The sequence below is a fragment of the Chlorocebus sabaeus genome, chromosome 15, assembly GCF_047675955.1.
Source record: "Chlorocebus sabaeus isolate Y175 chromosome 15, mChlSab1.0.hap1, whole genome shotgun sequence".
In the NCBI taxonomy this organism is placed as follows: Eukaryota; Metazoa; Chordata; class Mammalia; order Primates; family Cercopithecidae; genus Chlorocebus; species Chlorocebus sabaeus.
The window spans coordinates 22535034-22554153 of NC_132918.1; the positions used below are offsets into that span (position 1 = coordinate 22535034).

The 19120-nt window shown below is 34.4% G+C and overlaps 1 protein-coding gene across 2 annotated transcripts in view; it reads left to right on the forward strand.

Annotated features, from left to right (window-relative positions):
- Positions 1-19120, forward strand: part of ZBBX (zinc finger B-box domain containing) — a 130132-nt gene that overhangs the window by 48092 nt on the left and 62920 nt on the right. For both annotated transcript variants that reach the window (XM_007972191.3, XM_007972198.3), the window contains exons 9-13: positions 994-1114; positions 8151-8260; positions 8642-8742; positions 9915-9994; positions 11627-11769. In XM_007972191.3, the coding sequence (XP_007970382.3) occupies positions 994-1114; positions 8151-8260; positions 8642-8742; positions 9915-9994; positions 11627-11769 (555 nt within the window). The remainder of the gene's footprint in view (positions 1-993; positions 1115-8150; positions 8261-8641; positions 8743-9914; positions 9995-11626; positions 11770-19120) is intronic.

The window sequence follows — 19120 nt, forward strand, 5'->3', positions numbered from 1 at the left end:
TTTTAGTTCTGCTCTCAAGAGGTCTTGTTTCAAAATGAAAAAGGGAACTAATAGTGGAGGCATTTCTTTCCTCTCATGACTTGCTCATGTCTTTAAGTGCTCTTTCAGTTCAAGGGATTCTAATCAGTATTTTTCCAAACTTTTTCCAATTGCTTTCCTCAACACTGCTCTACTCTTTGGGAAGAATAGAAGTGGGATTTCTTACTTTATTTTTGTTTTAATTTGTTTCCGTTGCTAGCCTGTGGCTGTTTCTGGAAGTTAATCATTAAAGTCTACAGTATGAGGCCGGGACATCCTGTAGTCTTAGTTTATAAAAAAATGTTTTTCCCATCTCTATTTCCCTTGATTCTCCTACATTTTTTTCTCCTTGTGATGTTCAGTTTGGAGACAGGAGTGATATGTGGGAGGGTGGAGAGACTAGTGATCCTGGATTTACACTGCTTTATTTCCCAGATATCTTCATCAGTTTTAAATATCTCTGAATAGTAATTTTAATTTAGTAGTGCTTCAGAAATATCTTAAACATCTGGAAGTAAATTACTATGTAGATATAAATTTGTGAAGAAAATTGTCTCCTCCAGATGTCATTATGAGTTATTTATTTCCCATTTCTCATAATATGTACATATTATTTTCAGTGGCTATAATACTTTATATATCTGTGTGTTATACCTTTATGTATGTGTTTACATAATATAAAATGAATGTTTGTATTTATAATTTTTATTTAAAAGAATGAGTTGCTTTAACAAACCTTCTGAATCATAAGATCCCTTCATTTCAAGAGATTGTTGAAGAAAACTATGTATCCAGTCACTTAATAAACTACCGATATTTAATACTTATACATTATTTAAACCTTAATCTATTGATTGTATAGGTAAATATTAAAGCATATATGCCTCACAGATGATGAGTTCTACATCTTGAGAGAAGATATGGTAATTTGTAAACTTGCTTTATTAATTATGCACATTGTGTTTATTTTTACAGACTCATTGGAAGAATGTGAAGTGCAGACTAATCTGAAAATTTGGAGAGAACCACTTAATATTGAAATTAAAGAAGATATTCTATCCTATATGGAAAAATTATGGCTTAAAAAACACAGGAGGTATTTTCTGGAATTGTAATACTGTTAGGAAATATGAAAGTTATTTATGTTTCTTTCTTGTATGACATGCCTTCCTATAGCAATTTTATATGTATATTTCATCTTTGCAAACATAATTTTAAAGCAAGATTAAATCCCTGTGAAGTTGCTGTTCCAATAAGAATTTTAATTCTATTTATGTATATGATGCATCATTAATTTAGATTTTTCCTTGATAAATGGAAATATGTATATGAGGAAAAGGCACAAATGCAGAAAATAATTTAAGAATAATAACAAAAATAATGTGATAAATGAAAGATTACTTAGAGAAGACACCAGTTTTTTCCATTAGCATTAACATTTGAGACTATAATTTTCAGAATCTAGTTTTAAATTAATTAAACCTTTTTCTAATTGTATTAATAATAATTAAATATACTTTATTCAAAGAGATATCACCACATACAATCATCTAGAAATTTTGGCAAAATGCGGGTTATTTTTTTGTAGATCTGAAGTGAGGCCTGAGATTCTGTATTTCTGAATTTCTAATAGTTCCCAGGTGATAATGGTTGGATGAGGGTGGTCTTTTTTTGAGGTGCAAGGTGGTGGAGGAGCTCTCTAGAATTTGCTTGATAAGTGGTCATCACACCCTTCCTTCACCTTCAGTTATGCAAAACCATCTCCTGAGGTGGCCCATTCCATCTGTGAAAGAGATATTCATTGAACTGTAATCTGTTTCCAGCTCATTTCTAAACTTGGCTCTAATTCTACCTATTAAGCCCACACAGGTAAAATCTGATTTCTCTTCTCCATGGTATCTCTTCAGAATTTTGAAATCAACCCTCATGTTTTCCGTAAAGCGTCTGCTAGATAGGTTAATACCTGCACCACCACTCACCTTCAACTGTTTTCAATGTGCTAGATTTTTTTCTTTTGGATTATTTTGAAAAGAAGATATACAGATGGGTTTCAAAATAACACAAAGAATTCCTAAATAACATTCACTCAGCATTCTCTAATGGTAACATCTTACATAAACATAGTGCATATCAAAACCAGGAAATTGACATAGGGACAATATTATTAACAACTGTACATTTTACTTTAATTTTATCACCAGTGTTTTCACTATTATCCTTACCCCGTTCCAGGATCTAGTCCAGGATTACACATTTTTTTTTTTTTTTTTTTTGTCATATTGCCTTATCCATTACAGTTCTTCAGTCTTTCCCTGCCTTTCATGACACTTTTGAAGAGTACTTGCCAGGTGTTTCATAGAATGTACTAAATTTGGGCCTGTCTGATGTTTTTGCATAATTAGATTGAGGTTATACACTGTGAGGAAAAATACCACGGAGAATATGTGTCCTTCTCAGTGCGTGACATTCTGGGATCATGATGTCAATATATCTTATTAGAGATGATGTTAACCTTGATCACATAGTTAAGGTGGTGCTAAGTTTCTCCACTGTAAAATCACTACTTTCCCTTTATAATTGATAAATATTTTACAGGAGATATATTGAGATGATACATCAATGCTGTTTTCCCTTAAGCTTTCACTTCCTAATTTTAGAATTTGTGAGTGAATTTTGCCTGCAGCAGTTAGTACTCTCCTGCTCTACTGCTGATATTCTATTTCATTTTTCCTTCTAAATTTATTAGTTGGAATTCTTAAAAGAAGTGTTCCTTCACCCACTTTTATTTATTTATTCTTTATGTGAACTCATGAATATTTATTTTATTTTGGGGATTGATTTCTAATATTATTGTTATTTATTTTGCAACTCAAATTATTTCTGCTTTGGCCATTGTGGACTCTCTTGGGTTGACTCTTCCATCCTTTGGCTCGTTGTCATTTTTTTTTTTAGTTAGTTTGCTTTGAACATCTCTTTTCTTCTGTAACTCAAGATGTATTTTCTCTTCCCCAGCCAAGGAATTGTTTTTCCAAAAAATACTGATTCCCTTTATTGGGGAATTGTGTTCAGAAACAAAGATCTGGACTCCAGGTGTGGTCATTACTATTCTGGTACTTCTAGGCCTTCTCAGAGGAAGAAACAAGGAAGTACACACACACACACATATACACACACAAATCCACATACACACATACAAATTTTTTTCTGTATCTATCCATCTGGATATCTATTAAAGTAACATGCATTCACACTCAGGCATTCCGAATCCAAACCAGCATCACATGGTTCATTTCCATTCTCCCTTTGCTTATTTGACAAATTTCTTTCACCTACAGTGAGAAACTTGGCTTTCATTATCTATAATATATTTATTAATTAACCCTAAATATATATATATATGTATTTATACATACAGTAGTTTCAGAATCACTAATATCACTGAGAGAAATGAGGGACAATTAGTTTCAAAATTATTAGTAATATCACTGAAATAAATGAATTTTCCACCTAGGCTAGAGTCTTTTTGTGTCATGCTTTCTATCTGTAGCCTACGGTATCTAGGCCAAACCATGTTTTGCAACATCACTTTGGCCACAGTGCTCATTTCTTTCTCACCTCCTTTAAGGTTGGTATGACTTTCATTGGGTTCTGCCCATATCCTCACTGATTTTTAAAATTTAAATAAACTTGTGGTGTACAGTTCTATGGGTTTTTACTACTGCATAAAGTAATGTGTCTACCGCAGTACCCCCGCCCCGGCAAAAAACAGTTTCACAACCACAAAAATTACCTTGAGCTTCCTCTTTCTCCTCTTCCCTTTCTTAGTCCATAACGGCTTTCATCTGTTGTCCACCCTTACAAATATGCCTTTTTTTGAAGGTCATATAAATGAAATCATACAGTGTCTGTCCTTTCATGTCCTTCACTTAGCAGAATGCATTTAAGATTCATTCATGTTCTTGTATGAATCAATATTTCTTCTGGCTGGTTTCCAGTTTTTGGCAATTATCGCTAGGTCCTTTAAAATATTTTCATAACAGGTTTTTCTTGAACATAGGTTATTAATTCTCTGGGTAAATACCTGGGACTGTGATAGGTGGGCTATATAGTAAGTGCATGTTTATTTTTATAAGAAACTGCCAAACTCTTTTCTAAATTGACTGTCCATTTTGCATTTGCTCCAGCAGTGTGTGAGAGTTCTGGTTGCTCCAAATTCTTGACAACACTTGGTATTTTCAGTTTTTTTTTTTTCTTTTGGTTGACATTTTAATAAGGTGTGTAGTTGTATCTTATTGTAGTAGCTTACATGGCAGAGGTTTAAGCTAATTCATTTATAACTAATGTCCAGGCTGTATGTATTTTTTAAAGTATGGTGCCCATCATAGCTCTTCAGGCTATTTTTCTTTGCAGGGGTACTGTGGTAGACATATGACTTTATGCATTGGTAAAAATCCACAGAACTTTACATCACAAATTTATTCAAATTTTAAAACTCAATAAGGATATGTGTACCGTAGTATGTATCTGTTAATTGCCTTTTTCTAATTTAGCAATTAGCATATAAATGTAATTCCAGAGTCACTTGTCATTTCTGGTGGCTACCTTTCAATGTTGGGTCATTTTGGGTTTCTTATATAATAAAAGAAGCACAATTTTGTTATTAAGTGACAACTGTCATTTAAGCTTGAACACATACAAGAAAGTTTCATCACAGTCACATCAAGGTCCTGAGCTGTGCTTAATGCTGCGTATTGGCTAGTTTCCTTAGCAGAAAAGAATACTTAGTGAATATTTTCATGTTCACTAGGGTCTTATTTACATGGTTATTTTTAATGGTAATCTTTTTTTTTTGAGCTAATACTTTATGTCTTGATTATAAATGTCAATGTAGGGCAATCTATTTGCAATTCACAGGTTTCTGATGCATTTCTGATGTTTTGCTTCAGAAAAGTTTCTCATGTAAATAACCATGATCATGATTTTGACTTTACTTTTGCCTATTGCTGTGTTTTATATAGTAGGCTTATAAATATATGTTCTATTGCTTTTTTAATATTTTACTGATTTGGACAGCAAAAGTTTTTAAAAATTTTACCTGCAATCAATACAGAAGTATTGATAGACCTTTTATCCCCTAGCTTTATTGAGGTATAAATAACAAATAAAAATCATATATATTTAAGGTTTACAATGCAATATTTTGATATATGCATACATTGCACAATAATACCTTAATTAAGCTAATATATTCATAATTTCTGGTTTTTGTGTGTGACATTTAAGACCTACTATTAGCTATAGTTATTATGCTGTACATTACATATTCAGAATTCATTCATCCTGTGTAACTGGAACTTTATAACTTTTGCCCAACATGTTTCCATTTCTCCCAACCTCCAGCCCCTGGCAACCACCATTCTACTCTCTACTTTTGAGTTTGACTTTTGTATCAGTGAGATCATGCAATATTTGTCTTTCTGTGTCTGGCCTATTTTACATAGCATAATGTTCTCTAAGATATGGCAACAACCTAAATATTCATCAATGGATGGATAGATTAAAAATATCATATATGTATAATGGAATATTATTGGGTCTTAAAAAGAAGAAAATCCTACCATTTGTAACAACGTAAAAGTGTTGCTAGATCTTAGTAGCAACACCTAGAGTGGATCTTTTAGATATGGGAAAGCTTAAAGAAAGAGTGCAGAAGTTTTGAATTAAGAATATGTTAAAGACAGATGTTAGCAACTAGCTGATATTCTGATTCCAGTTCCCTTACTCTTTTCATTGTGTGTACTTCTCAAGTCTAGCTAATCATCAGTAGCAGCTGGGGGAAGCTTTTACACTACTGATTCCTGGACACCAGAATGAACTAAAAATTAGTGTCTCTAAGAATAGGTGTGAGACCTAGCATAAAAAAAAAAGTATTCCTTGGCCATTTGGATGGAAACAGCCTAACACTGATTCATATAATAGATTTAGAACACTCATCACACATTTAACCAACTGAATGGGTCAATGCTCAAAAAATATTTGCTAAATTCTAAAAGAGGAAACTATGGTGAAGTAAATGCTATCTGAAATGTATTTTATCATTTATTTATGTGACATCATCTTTAAAAAAAAAGAAAAAAAAAAAAGCACTGGTGCCAGGGTTTGAATATCCAGAATCCAGAATTAGTTCTCTGGCTAACTAGTTGTTTATTTATGGGAAAATATCACTTCAATTCTTGTGGCCCAAGTTTTCTCATTTGTAAAATAATGAGTTTAGAACAAACAATTTATATGACCCTGTAAACTCCAATAATTCATTATCTAGTTTCTATAAGTCTTTGGTTCAGGGATTTTATGAAGCAAAAAACTTCATAAAGAAAGAATATCTAAATAACAGTATATTTATGTATATATATGATGAATTTTAGTTTGGTAGATCCATGTCAAAATGGAAAGAGGTTTCTTGTAGATGGATGCTAGTTTGTCTTTGACATAACTCAATATTTTCATCTGTCAGCAAATTAAATTATGGATGTAGGATGCCATACTCATCAAATTTGTTAAGACACAAAGTTAAATAATATATAAATATTGTATAGTCATCTGCCAAGACCAGCTCAGTTGAGGAGACCCTAACCTAGCAGCGCTAGAGGAATTAAAGACACACACACACAGAAATATAGAGGTGTGAAGTGGGGAATCAGCGGTCTCACAGCCTTCAGAGCTGAAAGCCCCAAACAGAGATTTACCCACATATTTATTAACAGCAGACCAGTCATTAGCATTGTTTCTATAGATATTAAAATAACTAAAAGTATCCCTTATGGGAAATGAAGCAATGGGCCTAATTAATTGCAGCAGGAACACACCCTTAAGACACAGATCGCTCATACTTTTGTTTGTGGCTTAAGAATGCCTTTAAGTGGTTTTCCGCCCCGGGCGGGGCAGTTGTTCCTTGCCTTCATTCCGGTAAACCCACAACCTTCCAACTTGGGCGTTAGGGCCATTAAGAACATGTCATAGTGCTGCAGAGATTTCGTTTATGGCCAGTTTGGGGGGCTTGCTCCCAAAAGTCATCTTATATATACATTACATATATTGGGAAAACACAGATAACCACAGACTACCAGAAGATTATCAAAATTTTAATGCCTTTAAAGTTGCAGAAGAGGCATTATAAAGGAAGTACGTGGTTAAGAACATGGTCTTTGGGAAGCAGATTACTTGAGTTCAAATTCCTCTTCTGCATTCACTACCTTAATGACTCAACAAGTTGGTACACCACTTTGTGTCTCCGTTTCATCCTCCATAAAATTAAGATTATACTAGTGCCTATTTAATATCTAATAAAATTTAATGTACCAAAATTTGTTAGAATGGAGCCTGGTATATTTAACATTTTGTATCCCATATTAACTACAAATATCATTAAGAAGGCTCTGCTTTTTACATGAGGACTTCATGAGTTTGCATGGTATGGAAGGGCTGTTCAACTACTCATATTCGTGGCTAAAAAGTGACCCTTCTCTCCAGTAATGTGGTTATATACTATGAAACCACATACACACTCTTGACCTCTGTGAATTCCTGGGCTTCATTGCCTTCCATATGAAATGGGCTGCATCAGTCTTCACTGTTAATTAAGTAATAGATAACACAGCCTGAACACCTTACATTTTTATTGTGAGAGCCTATGTTATCACCCTGCTGTTATGATGGAAGTTTAGACAAATGCCTTCAGGTTCCCTTAGAACTCATCAACACAATGCCAAGACTGTGAACTAAAACTCATATTTATAAATTAGGTTTTTAAGTAGCATGGTGTTTTTAATGGACTCCATGTGGTTTTTGAGAGAACACTGACTTGTAGCATAACTTTGATTTTTAGCTTAAACAAAACTCAGTAGGATATGCAATTTAAAAATCTTCTGTGATGTCAAGTTGATTTACACAGGTTTTTCTAGTACATTAAGATTCTGTTATACAACTGTACTTATCTTTGAATTAAAGGTACAGCTATGGTTTCATCATTAATTTTGTATACTCACACATTTGATAAATAAATCAAGAGCTTGTCTGGGAAAGTTTCAGGTAATATATTTCAGTCTCTTAATTGCTTCTTTCTTATTTTGTAGAACTCCACAAGAGCAACATTTTAATCTGCTACCAGATACATTCCCACATCCATGTGAAACCACTGGTGATGTACAGTGTTTTCAAAATGAAAATGATGAAGATAGTGATGGTTAGTTCATACTTGATTAGATATTTTTAATATGTATTATTTCAAATTATATACAATAAGCATTAATCAGAATCTGCTTTTGGTTTTCTTTAATATATTATTCTCAGTTGTACCATGTAATCTTTTATCTTTAGATTAAAATCATGTAGACTCACTTCTTTCCCTTTCCCTGGATATACTTTGCCTTGATTTAGATGGTTTCATTTAAAATGGAATGCTAATAAATGTGTATTTCACTTGAACTGGGAAAATTGGCAGTATCTGTATTTTTGTGTAGATATACATGAGAACACTCTTCTTTTTTGGTGGCTATCTTATTTGAAGAAATTGTAAAGTAAGATATATTCTTTGATGATATTATTTGTGAATCTTATTTCCTAGGTGAGGAGACCGAAGTACAACACACAGCTCTTTTATTTCCAGTAGAAACATTAAACATAGAGAGACCTGAACCATCTCTAAAAATAGTCGAACTGGATGATGTAAGTGCATAAGTGCATAATGACCATTCATGCTTTTTAGCAGGGAATTCATAATGTATAGTTACATCTGCATATTATTTTCAATAAGATTTCTCAAATAACTAATATAGCTTAATAGGAAATTTACAGGTGTTTGAGTTCAAATGTGCTTATGAGAATAAAACAATATTATTCTGAATGTAAAGAGTAAATTTGTGAGCTAAACTGGTGGTGTCACTTTTTTTGAATGAATGTAGTATGGGAGTTAAGAAGACATTACACTATTTTAACTCATATAAATGTAGTGTGATATTTTGTTTAGTTCTATATGTTATCAGGTTTTTTAAACAAATATCAGTCTCATTACATGGTACCTATTAAAATTTAAGTGTAAATTTAGTTTCTTGAATGTCATTTAATATTATTTTCTGTTTAAAGGTAGAAATAGTGTTTAAGACTTAAGAAGTTCAGTAAAATAACTTGAACATGACTTGACCATACATATAGAAGACACCAATAGAATCAACTAGAGCTAGACCCAGTCAGAGTTAGAGCTCTGGACTGAAGGTTTAGGGTATGATACACTCAGTGCATTTCTGACTTTCTAGTAATATAGTAGTTGAATGTGCCACTTGTCCTAGATATTTCTCTTACTGTGGTTGTTACAGAAAATGACTAGAACGGAGAACTTACCTCTTTTAAATACTGCTTTCTTCCTTTCTTAGGTTGAAAGCTGCTGCTATTTTTGTTCTTTGTGTTTTTTGGCTAGCAACATTTTTATTTCTCCTCTGGATAAATTTGAGAGACTGGACAAAAACACACACACTACATACATGTGGGCATGCCATTCATTACATTGTTGATACACAGAGTAAGTTTATGATGAGCCAGTCAGAGAACTGAAAACCTCCTAGTCACTAATCCACTTGGCAGATAATAGTTACATATTTAAATAGAAGTTATTATTGTTGGGTTGGGGTATTACAATAGTGATAAAGTAATTGACATATCAACCAAATGTTAGTTGAATTTGTTTAGTTCTCCTGGAACTTATGTGTTATAAAATATAATTAGAGCTCTCATAACATCATTTGTTGGAAAAACGTACTCTCAATATCACCCATAAGTAAGTTGGTTAATGTGTAATAAATTTTTGTGAACTTACTAATATTATATAACATTAATTTAATAAGACTTATGAAGAGGAATTTGAAGAACCAGAAAATATTGTGCCTTACAAAGTTGAATTAGCTGATGCAGACAATCAACCAAGGTAAAGTCTTTCTAATTAACTTTGTGTGCATATTGAGCCCCTTCCTGACACACACACAAAATCAACTGTCTTTTTAAATGTGAAATTTGTGGTGTCAAAAAACATGTGACATTAATGTTAGAGTATATTTTACTTAACCCATGCTTAAATTTGTGTACAATATTGCTAATATTTAATAACATTCAGCAATTAGAAAACTGTCTAAGTGATACATTTGTACTCTTACTTAATATTTGGATTGTTAAATGAATTCTTCTGAACTTAAGGGTTGTTATCCTCTGAAATGGTTGATTAACTTTGATATATTTCATATGAGCTTTGTTCTTTTCTCCAAAGATACTCTGGTTTTTCTTCAGTTTTCTATGAACCCTAAATAAAATGTTTTCTAAATGATTAGGCTGAGAGACTAAAAGAGCTCCTGTACTATAAATTACTTTGTAGGTAGATTTTAATGTAGAATTAAGTAAATGAAGTGTAATGGTTCACTTTGTAATTGTGTTGGATAATTTTCTCATTTCCAAATGAAAAATAGTATCTAACTGTATCTGTTAGAGATATTAGAACAGTCCTTTTTTGTTGTTGAAACTGTAGGATTTGTAAACGGTGGAATGAAATTCCTGTCAAGGAACCCCTCTACTGATTCTTTATTCAGACCAGCTTAGGCCCCTGTCAGTATGTTGCAATAACTATGGGCCTGAGTGATTCCCCTGAACAGAAAAAGCCAGTGTTTAGACACACAGAACCAGCGATCCAGCAGCAAATGTGCTTTTGGAAGTAGAGTTTTTGCAGGAGAAAACTTTCTGTTCAGCAGATAAGAGGTTTATATCCACCACTCAATCTCCAAGGAAATGAATGGCATTTCTGTTCTCTAATTTGATTCTTTCATATATCTTATCACATGTTTTGCTTTGACTCCTGTGTAAGGTGTTAGAGAAGGCAGAGAAAGTTACTCATCATGGTTTGGCAGTAGTTTTATAGCTTTGGTTTGGAGGTGCCCATAGAACTACATTAATTTTATCTCTTTCCTGGGGATCATGAGTGACACAAGAGGGCCTTTTTGGTTGAGTATAATCCATAAGTTTTATGATGCTATTCTGTAGAGCTTATATACATATTAGGTATTATTAAATATATTATTCAGTTCATAAGGAATGTTATTTAAATTGTAACTATGCATATAGATAGTAATCATTATTCAAATTTGAAACCTAAATATCACATGCTGCTTTTAAACTCATATCTCATTGATGAACAAATAATATGTTTATCTAGTAGTAAAGCCTTGATTTCATCACATTTTAATGAGCTTGAAAGATAACACTCCCTTTTTAGAAGAAAATGTAAGAAATCAAACTTATTTCGAGATATTTTGGAAAACAAACTTTCAACTGAAATTTTGCAGTTAAATCAGATTTGGTCCAGTTGCCTATCCCTCTTAAATCCATAATGTTATTAGTTACTTACAGTTGAGAATGTATTCACAGTAAGGTTAAAATAAATATTAAATTAATGTAAATAACCCTGTTCTATTAAGGTTTTACTATATTTGTTTTAATGACCTGGGACTTTAAAAATTTTCTTTTTGAAACATTTTTTCAATTCTATTATTTTGTTTGTCCCTACATGTGAAAGTTGTGCTTTTCATGATTATCAGAAGAATAGCTTTCTATATGAAAATGACATCCATCAACATCATGTTTTCCATAAGGGAAAGAGAGACTTCTTAAATCTTTGTCTGAGAAACAGCTCTACTTATTACAAAGATAATTCAAAAGGTAACATTTTTCTTGTTGCTAAATGTTATTAACAGTGCGTGTTGGTAATTTACTATTGCAGTCTATAAAAGCTTTGGTATGCTGCTCATTTTGAAACCAAAAAAAGCTCAGTACTAAAATGAAAATTGGTTGAAAATATAATTTTCTAGTAAATATGCAATTTAGTCAATGGACAACAGTGTTTGTATGTGTAAGAAAAATCAGCCAGTATAGGGTACTCTAAAAGTTATTATAGACTCAGCTAGCATTTAAAAGATTACATAGAAGGCATTTTAGTGACAAAAGTCTGACTGGCACCCTCTTGCCCTCACTTGCACTAAATATTTTCCAAAAATGGGCTGGGCGCGGTGGCTTATGCCTGTAATCCCAGCACTTTGGGAGGCCGAGGCAGGTGGATCACGAGGTCAGGAGATCGAGACCATCCTGGCTAACACGGTGAAACCCCATCTCTACTAAAAATATAAAAAATTAGCCAGGTGTGGTGGCGGACGCCTGTAGTCCTGGCTACTCGGGAGGCTGAGGCAGGAGAGTGGCGTGAACCCAGGGAGGCACAGCTTGCAGTGAGCTGAGATTGTGCCACTGCACTCCAGCCTGGGCAACAGAGGGAGACTCCTTCTCAAAAAAAAAAAAAGTGTGTGTGTGTGTGTGTGTGTATATATATATATATATATTTTTTTTTTTCCAAAAATATTCAGATCTGATATAAAGTTTCACAAGAGATAAATGAAAATAAAAGAAATCACTAGCTGGGTATGGTGACTCACGCCTGTAATCTCAACATTTTGGGAGGCTGAGGCAGGTGGATCACCTGAAGTCAGGAGTTCGAGACCAGCCTGGCCAACATGGCAAAACCCCATCTCTACTTAAAAAAAAAAAAAAAAAAAAAAAAAAAAAAAAATTAGCTGGGCATGGTGGCAGGTGACTGTAATCTCAGCTACTCAAAAGGCTGAGGCAGGAGAATCACTTGAGCCCAGGAGGCAGAGATTGCAGTGAGCCAAGATCACGTCACTGCACTCCAGCCTAGGCGAGAAGAGCAAAACTCCGTCTGAAACAAAATAAAACAAAACAAATAATCGTGCTTCTATATCTATGATACTGTTACTAGTAGTTCCCTAGGTACCTATAGATTAGAATGATGTGTGCATATGTGTGGTTTCAATTTCCAGATTGTGAGATCATTTAAAGAGAGTCACAGCAAAGTATCCTGGCCTAGGAGTCAGATTTTGTTTCCATTTTTGTCTTTAAATTACTGTCTGACCTTGAACATGTCACTTACTTGCTTAGGCTTCATTTTCCTAAGCAACAATGTAGGAACTAGATAATTTTCAAGCCTCCTTTTAACTATTAGATCTGATCTACCTAGAATTTTAAGAAAAATTAATAAGTATATCATATGTGAAGATAAGATTTTTGAGAGATATCAGAGGGCATATCTGAAATAAATAGTTGTAAAACTGATGATTACTTTCTGATTGGGCAGCAGAAGATAGAAAGCAGTGGTAGATGTGTGGTAATCCTGCTGGTCTTGACATTTTCAAATACTAAACCACTAAATTATTATGGCCAAATATCAACTACAACCACATGGGAATTTAGGACTTTACAGTACTTCAATCTTTTACTGAAGATGAGTATAGTTTGATCAAGCTAGTGCATGGTGTTTCTGTTGCCTGTGAGAAAATGATGCACATAAATGCCCATGTAATTATTATTTTAAAGACACATTTTTGAAATGTTTACTTTTTAGAGCAGTTTTAGGTTCACAGCAAAATTGAGCAGAAAGTACCGAGGGTTCCTGTATACCCTTTGCTCCCTACACATACATAGCCTCCCCCATTATCAACTTCTGCAACCAGACCGGTACATTTGCTACAATGGATGAATCTACTTTGATACATTATTGTAACTCAATGTCCGTAGTTTACATTAGAGTTCACTCTTGGTATTGTACATGCTATGAGTTTGGACAAATGTATAATGTGATATGTATTTACCACTTATAGTATCATACAGAATACCTTCTTGTCCTAAGAATTATCTGTGCCCTACCTGTTTATCCCTCTCTCTGACCAACTCCTGACAACCAGTGAGTTTTTTTTACTGTCCTCATAGTTTTGCCTTTTTAGAATGTCATATAGTTAGAATCATACAGTACATATCTTTAATAATTGGATTCTTTAACTTAGTAATATGCATTTGAGGTTTCTCCATGTCTTTTTGTGACTTGATCTCTCATTTCTTTTAGTGCTAAATAATATTCAATTGTATGGATGTACAATAGTTTATTTATCCATTCACCTATTGAAGAACATTTGGGTTGTTCCAAGCTTTAGCAATTATGAACAAAACTATTATAAATATTCATGTATGGGTTTTGATTGGGACTTAAGTTTTCAATTTATTTGGGTAAATACCAAGGAGCATAACTATGGGATCATATGGTACAGATATGTTTAGTTTTGTTTTAATAATTGCCAAACTATCTTAACAAAGTGGCTGTACTATTTTACATTCCCACCAGCAATTAATGAAAGTTACTGTTGCTCCATATCCTCACCATCATCTGGTGTCAGTATTTCAGATTTTTTCCATTCTAGCAATTGTGTAGTGTTATTTCATTGTTCTTTTTTTAAATTTGCAATTATCTGTTGACATATGATATCGAGAAACTTTTAACATGCTTATTTGCCAACTGTGTATCTTTGTTAAAATATCTGTTCAGGTTTTTAGCTAATGTTTTGATTGGGTTGTTTATTTTGTTATTGTTGAGGCTTAAGAGTTTTTTGTATCTTTTGCATAACACTCTTTTATCACGTATCTTTTCCAAATATTTTCTTTCAATGTATGGATTGCCTTTTTATTCTCTGGACTGTTTTTCACAGAGTATAAGTTTTTATTTTAATAAAGTTTAGCTTATCAATTTTTTCTTTGATGTTGTATCTAGAAAGTTATTGTCATATCCACTGTCATCTATGTTTTATCCTATGCTATCTTTTGAGAGATTCATAGTTTTGCATTTTTATATTCAAGTGTGCAATCTATTTTGAGTTAATTTTTGTGACGGTGCAAGGTCTGTGTCTGTATGTATTGTTTCACATGTGGATATCTAGTTGTTCCAGAATCATTTGCTTAACAGATTATATTTTCTTTGTTGTATTACCTTTGTTCCTATGTCAAAGATCAGTTGACAATATTTATATAGGTCTACTCAGGACTCTGTTCTGTTTCATTTACCTATTTGTCTACATGTATTCCAATACCACACACTGTCTTTGATTGTTATAGATTTATAGTGATATTGATGGGAGGTAGTATCAAGTCTTCTGACTTAGCTCTTCTTCGATATTGTGTTCACTATCCTGGGTCATTTGATTCTCTATAAAAAGGCAGGAATTTTGATTGGGATTGCAATGAATCTATAGATCAAGTTTGGAAAATATACCTTGACAATATTAAATCTTCCCATTCATGAACATGGAATATTTCTCTATTCATTTAGAATTTTGATTTCTTTAATCAGAATTTATAGAATTCCTCATATAGATCTTGTACATAATTTTTAGATTTATATCTATGATATGGCTTGGCTCTGTGTTCCCAACCAAATCTCATCTCAAATTGTAATCCCCATGTGTCGAGGGAGGGACCTGGTGGGAGGTGATTGGATCATAGGAGTGATTTCCCCCATGTTGTTCTCATGATAGTGAGTGAGTTCTCATGAGCTCTGATGATTTAAAAGTGTGTGGCAGATCCTCAGCCCTTGCCAACATGTAAAACATGCCTTGCTTCCCTTTCACCTTCTGCCATGATTATAAGGCTCCTACGACCTCCCAGCCATGTGGAACTGTGAGTCAATTAAGCCTCTCTTCTTAATAAACTACCCAGTCTTAGGTAGTTCTTTATAGCAGTTTTAAAATGTACTAATACAGAAAATTGGTAACAGGAAAGTGAAGTACTGCTGTAAAGATACCTGAAAATGTGGAACTGACTTTAGAACTTAGTAACAGGCAGAGGTTGGAACAGTTTGGAGGGCTCAAAAGAAGAAAAGAAGATGTGGGAAAGCTTGGGACTTCCTAGAGACTTGTTGAATTGCTTTGACTGAAATGCTGATAGTGATAATGGACAATGAAGTCTAGGTTGAGATGGTTTTGGATGGAAATAAGGAACTTATTAGGAGCTGAAGTAACGGTCACTTTTGATATGCTTTAGCAAAGAGACTGGCAGCATTTTGCCTCCCTCTTCCACCTAGACATCTGTGGAATTTGAACTTCAGAGTGATGATTTACAGCATCTGGCAGAAGAAATTTCTAAGCAGCAAAAAAAAAAAAAAACATTCAAGAAGTGACCTGGCTGTTTCAAAAAGCATATAGTCGTATGCATTCACAAAAAAATGGTATGAAATTGGAACTTATGTTTAAAAGGGAAGCAGAGCACAAAAGTTTGGAAAATTTGCAGCCTGACCATGTGGTAGAAAAGAAACACCCATTCTCTGGGGAGAAATTTGAGCCACAAGCTGCAGAAATTTGCATAAATGAAGAGGAACCAAATATTGATTGCTAAGACAATGGGAAAAATGTCTCTAGGGTATTCCTGAGATCCGCACAGCATTCACTCCCATTACAGGCCTGTATACCTGGAAAGGAAAAATGGTTTCATGGGCCAGGCCTAGGGCCCCACTGCTCTGTTCACCCATGTCCCAGTGGCTCCAAGTGCAGTCAGTATTAAAACGGGCCAAGATACAGCTTGGGCCTTGGATTCAGAGGGTACAAGCCCCAAGCCTTGGTGGCTTCCACATGGTGTTGGGCCTGCGAGTCACAGAAGATAAGACTTGAGGTTTGGAAACCTCTGTCTAGATATCAGAGAATGCACAGAAATGCCTAAATGTCCAGGTAGACGTCTGTTGCAGAGGCAGAGCACTTATGGAGAACCTCTACTAGAGCAGTGCAAAGGGGAAATGTGTGGTAGGAACCTGCACACAGAGTAACCACTGGCGCACTGCCTAGTGCAGCTGTGAGAAGAGGGCCACCATCCTCTAGACCACAGAATGGTAGATCCACTGACGGCTTGCACCATGCAAGCCAGTGATGTTAGACAGCAAGTTTTATTAAGGTAGCAGTGTATAGCAGCAGCAAAGGCAGTGTTCCTTTTGGAACAGGTTTACCCCATAAGCACTGTACCCAGAGTAGCATCTCAGAGGTGGCTTTGCAGTAATATTTTTAGCCACTTTTAATTACATGCAGTTTAAAAGATGAGTTATTTGGAAATTTCTAGAAAAGGAGTGGCAACTTCTGGGTCATCAGGTTGTTGCTGGGGAAACAGGTGGTAACTTCCAGATGTTGTCATAGCAGTGGTAAACTGACATGTCACTGGTAGGCGTGCCTTTTTTTTTTAACATTTAAGTTCAGAGTGTGTAGGTTTGTTGTGTAGTTAAACTTGTGTCACGGGGATTTGTTGTAGATGTTATTTCATCATCCATTTATTAAGCCTTGTACCCATTATTTTTCCTGCTTCTCTCCCTCCTATCACCCTCCACTCTTCAATAGGCCCCAGTGTGTGTTGTTCCCTCTAAAGTGTCCATGCATTCTCACCATTTAGCTTCCTCTTATAAGTTATAAACTAGTGCTTAGTTTTCTGTTCTTTTGTTAGTTTGCTAAGGATAATGGCCTCCAGCTCTATCCATGTCCATGCAAAGTACATGATTTTGTTTTTCTTCATAGTATTCCATGGTATATATGTACCACATTTTCTTTATCCAGTCTGTCATTAATGAGCAGTTGGATTGATTCCATATCTGTGCTATTGTAAATAGTACTGCATCGAACATACATGTATGTGTATCTTTATAATAGAATGATTTATATTCCTTTGGGTATATACCCAGTAATGAGATTGCTGGGTTGAATGGTATTTCTCTCTTTACATCTTTGAGAAATCACTGCACTGTCTTCCACAATGGTTGAACTAATTTACATTCCCACCAACAGTGTATAAGTGTTCCTTTCTCTCCACAACCTCACCAGCATCTGTTATTTTATTTTTTACTTTTTAATAATATCCATTCTGACTGGTGTGAGATGGTGTCTCATTGTGGTTTTGATTTGCATTTCTCTAATGATCAGTGATGTTGAGCTTTTTCTCATAGGATTGTTGGCCACATGTATGTCCCTTTTACAAAAGTGTCTGCTCATGTCTTTGCCCACTTTTTATTGAGGTTGATTTTTTCTTGTAAATTTCTTTAAGTTCCTTATAGAAGCTGGCTATTAGACCTTTGTTAAATTCATAGTTTGCAAAAGTTTTCTCCCATTCTGTAGTTTGTCTGTTTACTCTGTTGATAGTTTCTTTCACTGTATAGAAACTCTTTAGTTTAGTTGGATCCTATTTGTCAATTTTTGCTTTGCTGCTGTTGCTTTTGGCATCTTTGTCATGAAATCTTTGCCTGTGCCTATGTCCTGAATGGTTTTGCCTAGATTGTCTTCCAGGGTTTTCATAGTTTTGGGATTTGCATTTACGTATTTAATCTATCTTGAGTTAATTTTTGTATATGGTGTAAGGAAGGGGTCCAGCTTCCATCTTCAGCATATGGCTAGCCAGTTATCCCACCATCATTTTTTGAATAGAAAATCCTTTCCCCATTGTTTGTTTTTCTCGGGTTTGTTGAAGATCAAATAGTTTTAGGTGTGTGGTCTATTTTCTGGGCTTTCTATTCTGTTCCATTGCTCTACGTGTCTGTTTTTGTACCAGTACCATGCTATTTTGGTTACTGTAACTCTTCAGTATAGTTTGAAGTTGGGTAGCATGATGCCTCCAGTTTTGCTCTTTTTGCTTAGGATTGCCTTAGCTATTGGAGCTCTTTTGGCTTGACTGTCATTGGTGTATAGGAATGTTAGTGAGTTTTGCACATTGATTTTGTATTCTGAGACTTTGCCAAAGTTATCAGCTTAAGAAGCTTCTGGGCTCAAATTATGGGATTTTCTGGATTTAGCATCATTTAGCCTGAAAACAGAGATACTTCCTCTCCTACTATTTGGATTCCCTTTATTTCTTTCTCTTTCCTGGTTACCCTTGCTAGGACTTCCAGTATTATGCTGAATAGGAGTTGTGAGAGATGGCATCCTCATTTGTGCCAGTTTTCAAGGGGGAATACTTTTGTCCTTTCAGTATGATGTTGTCTCTGGGTTTGTTATATATGGTTCTTATTATTTTGAAGTATGTTCCTTCAATACCTAGTTTATTGAGAGATTTTAACATGAATGAATGTTGAATTTTGTCAAAAGCCTTTTCTGCACCTATGTGGGGATGTCTTATGGAGCGAGGTACTTTTGACTTCCCTGTTTCCACTAGTCTTCAATCT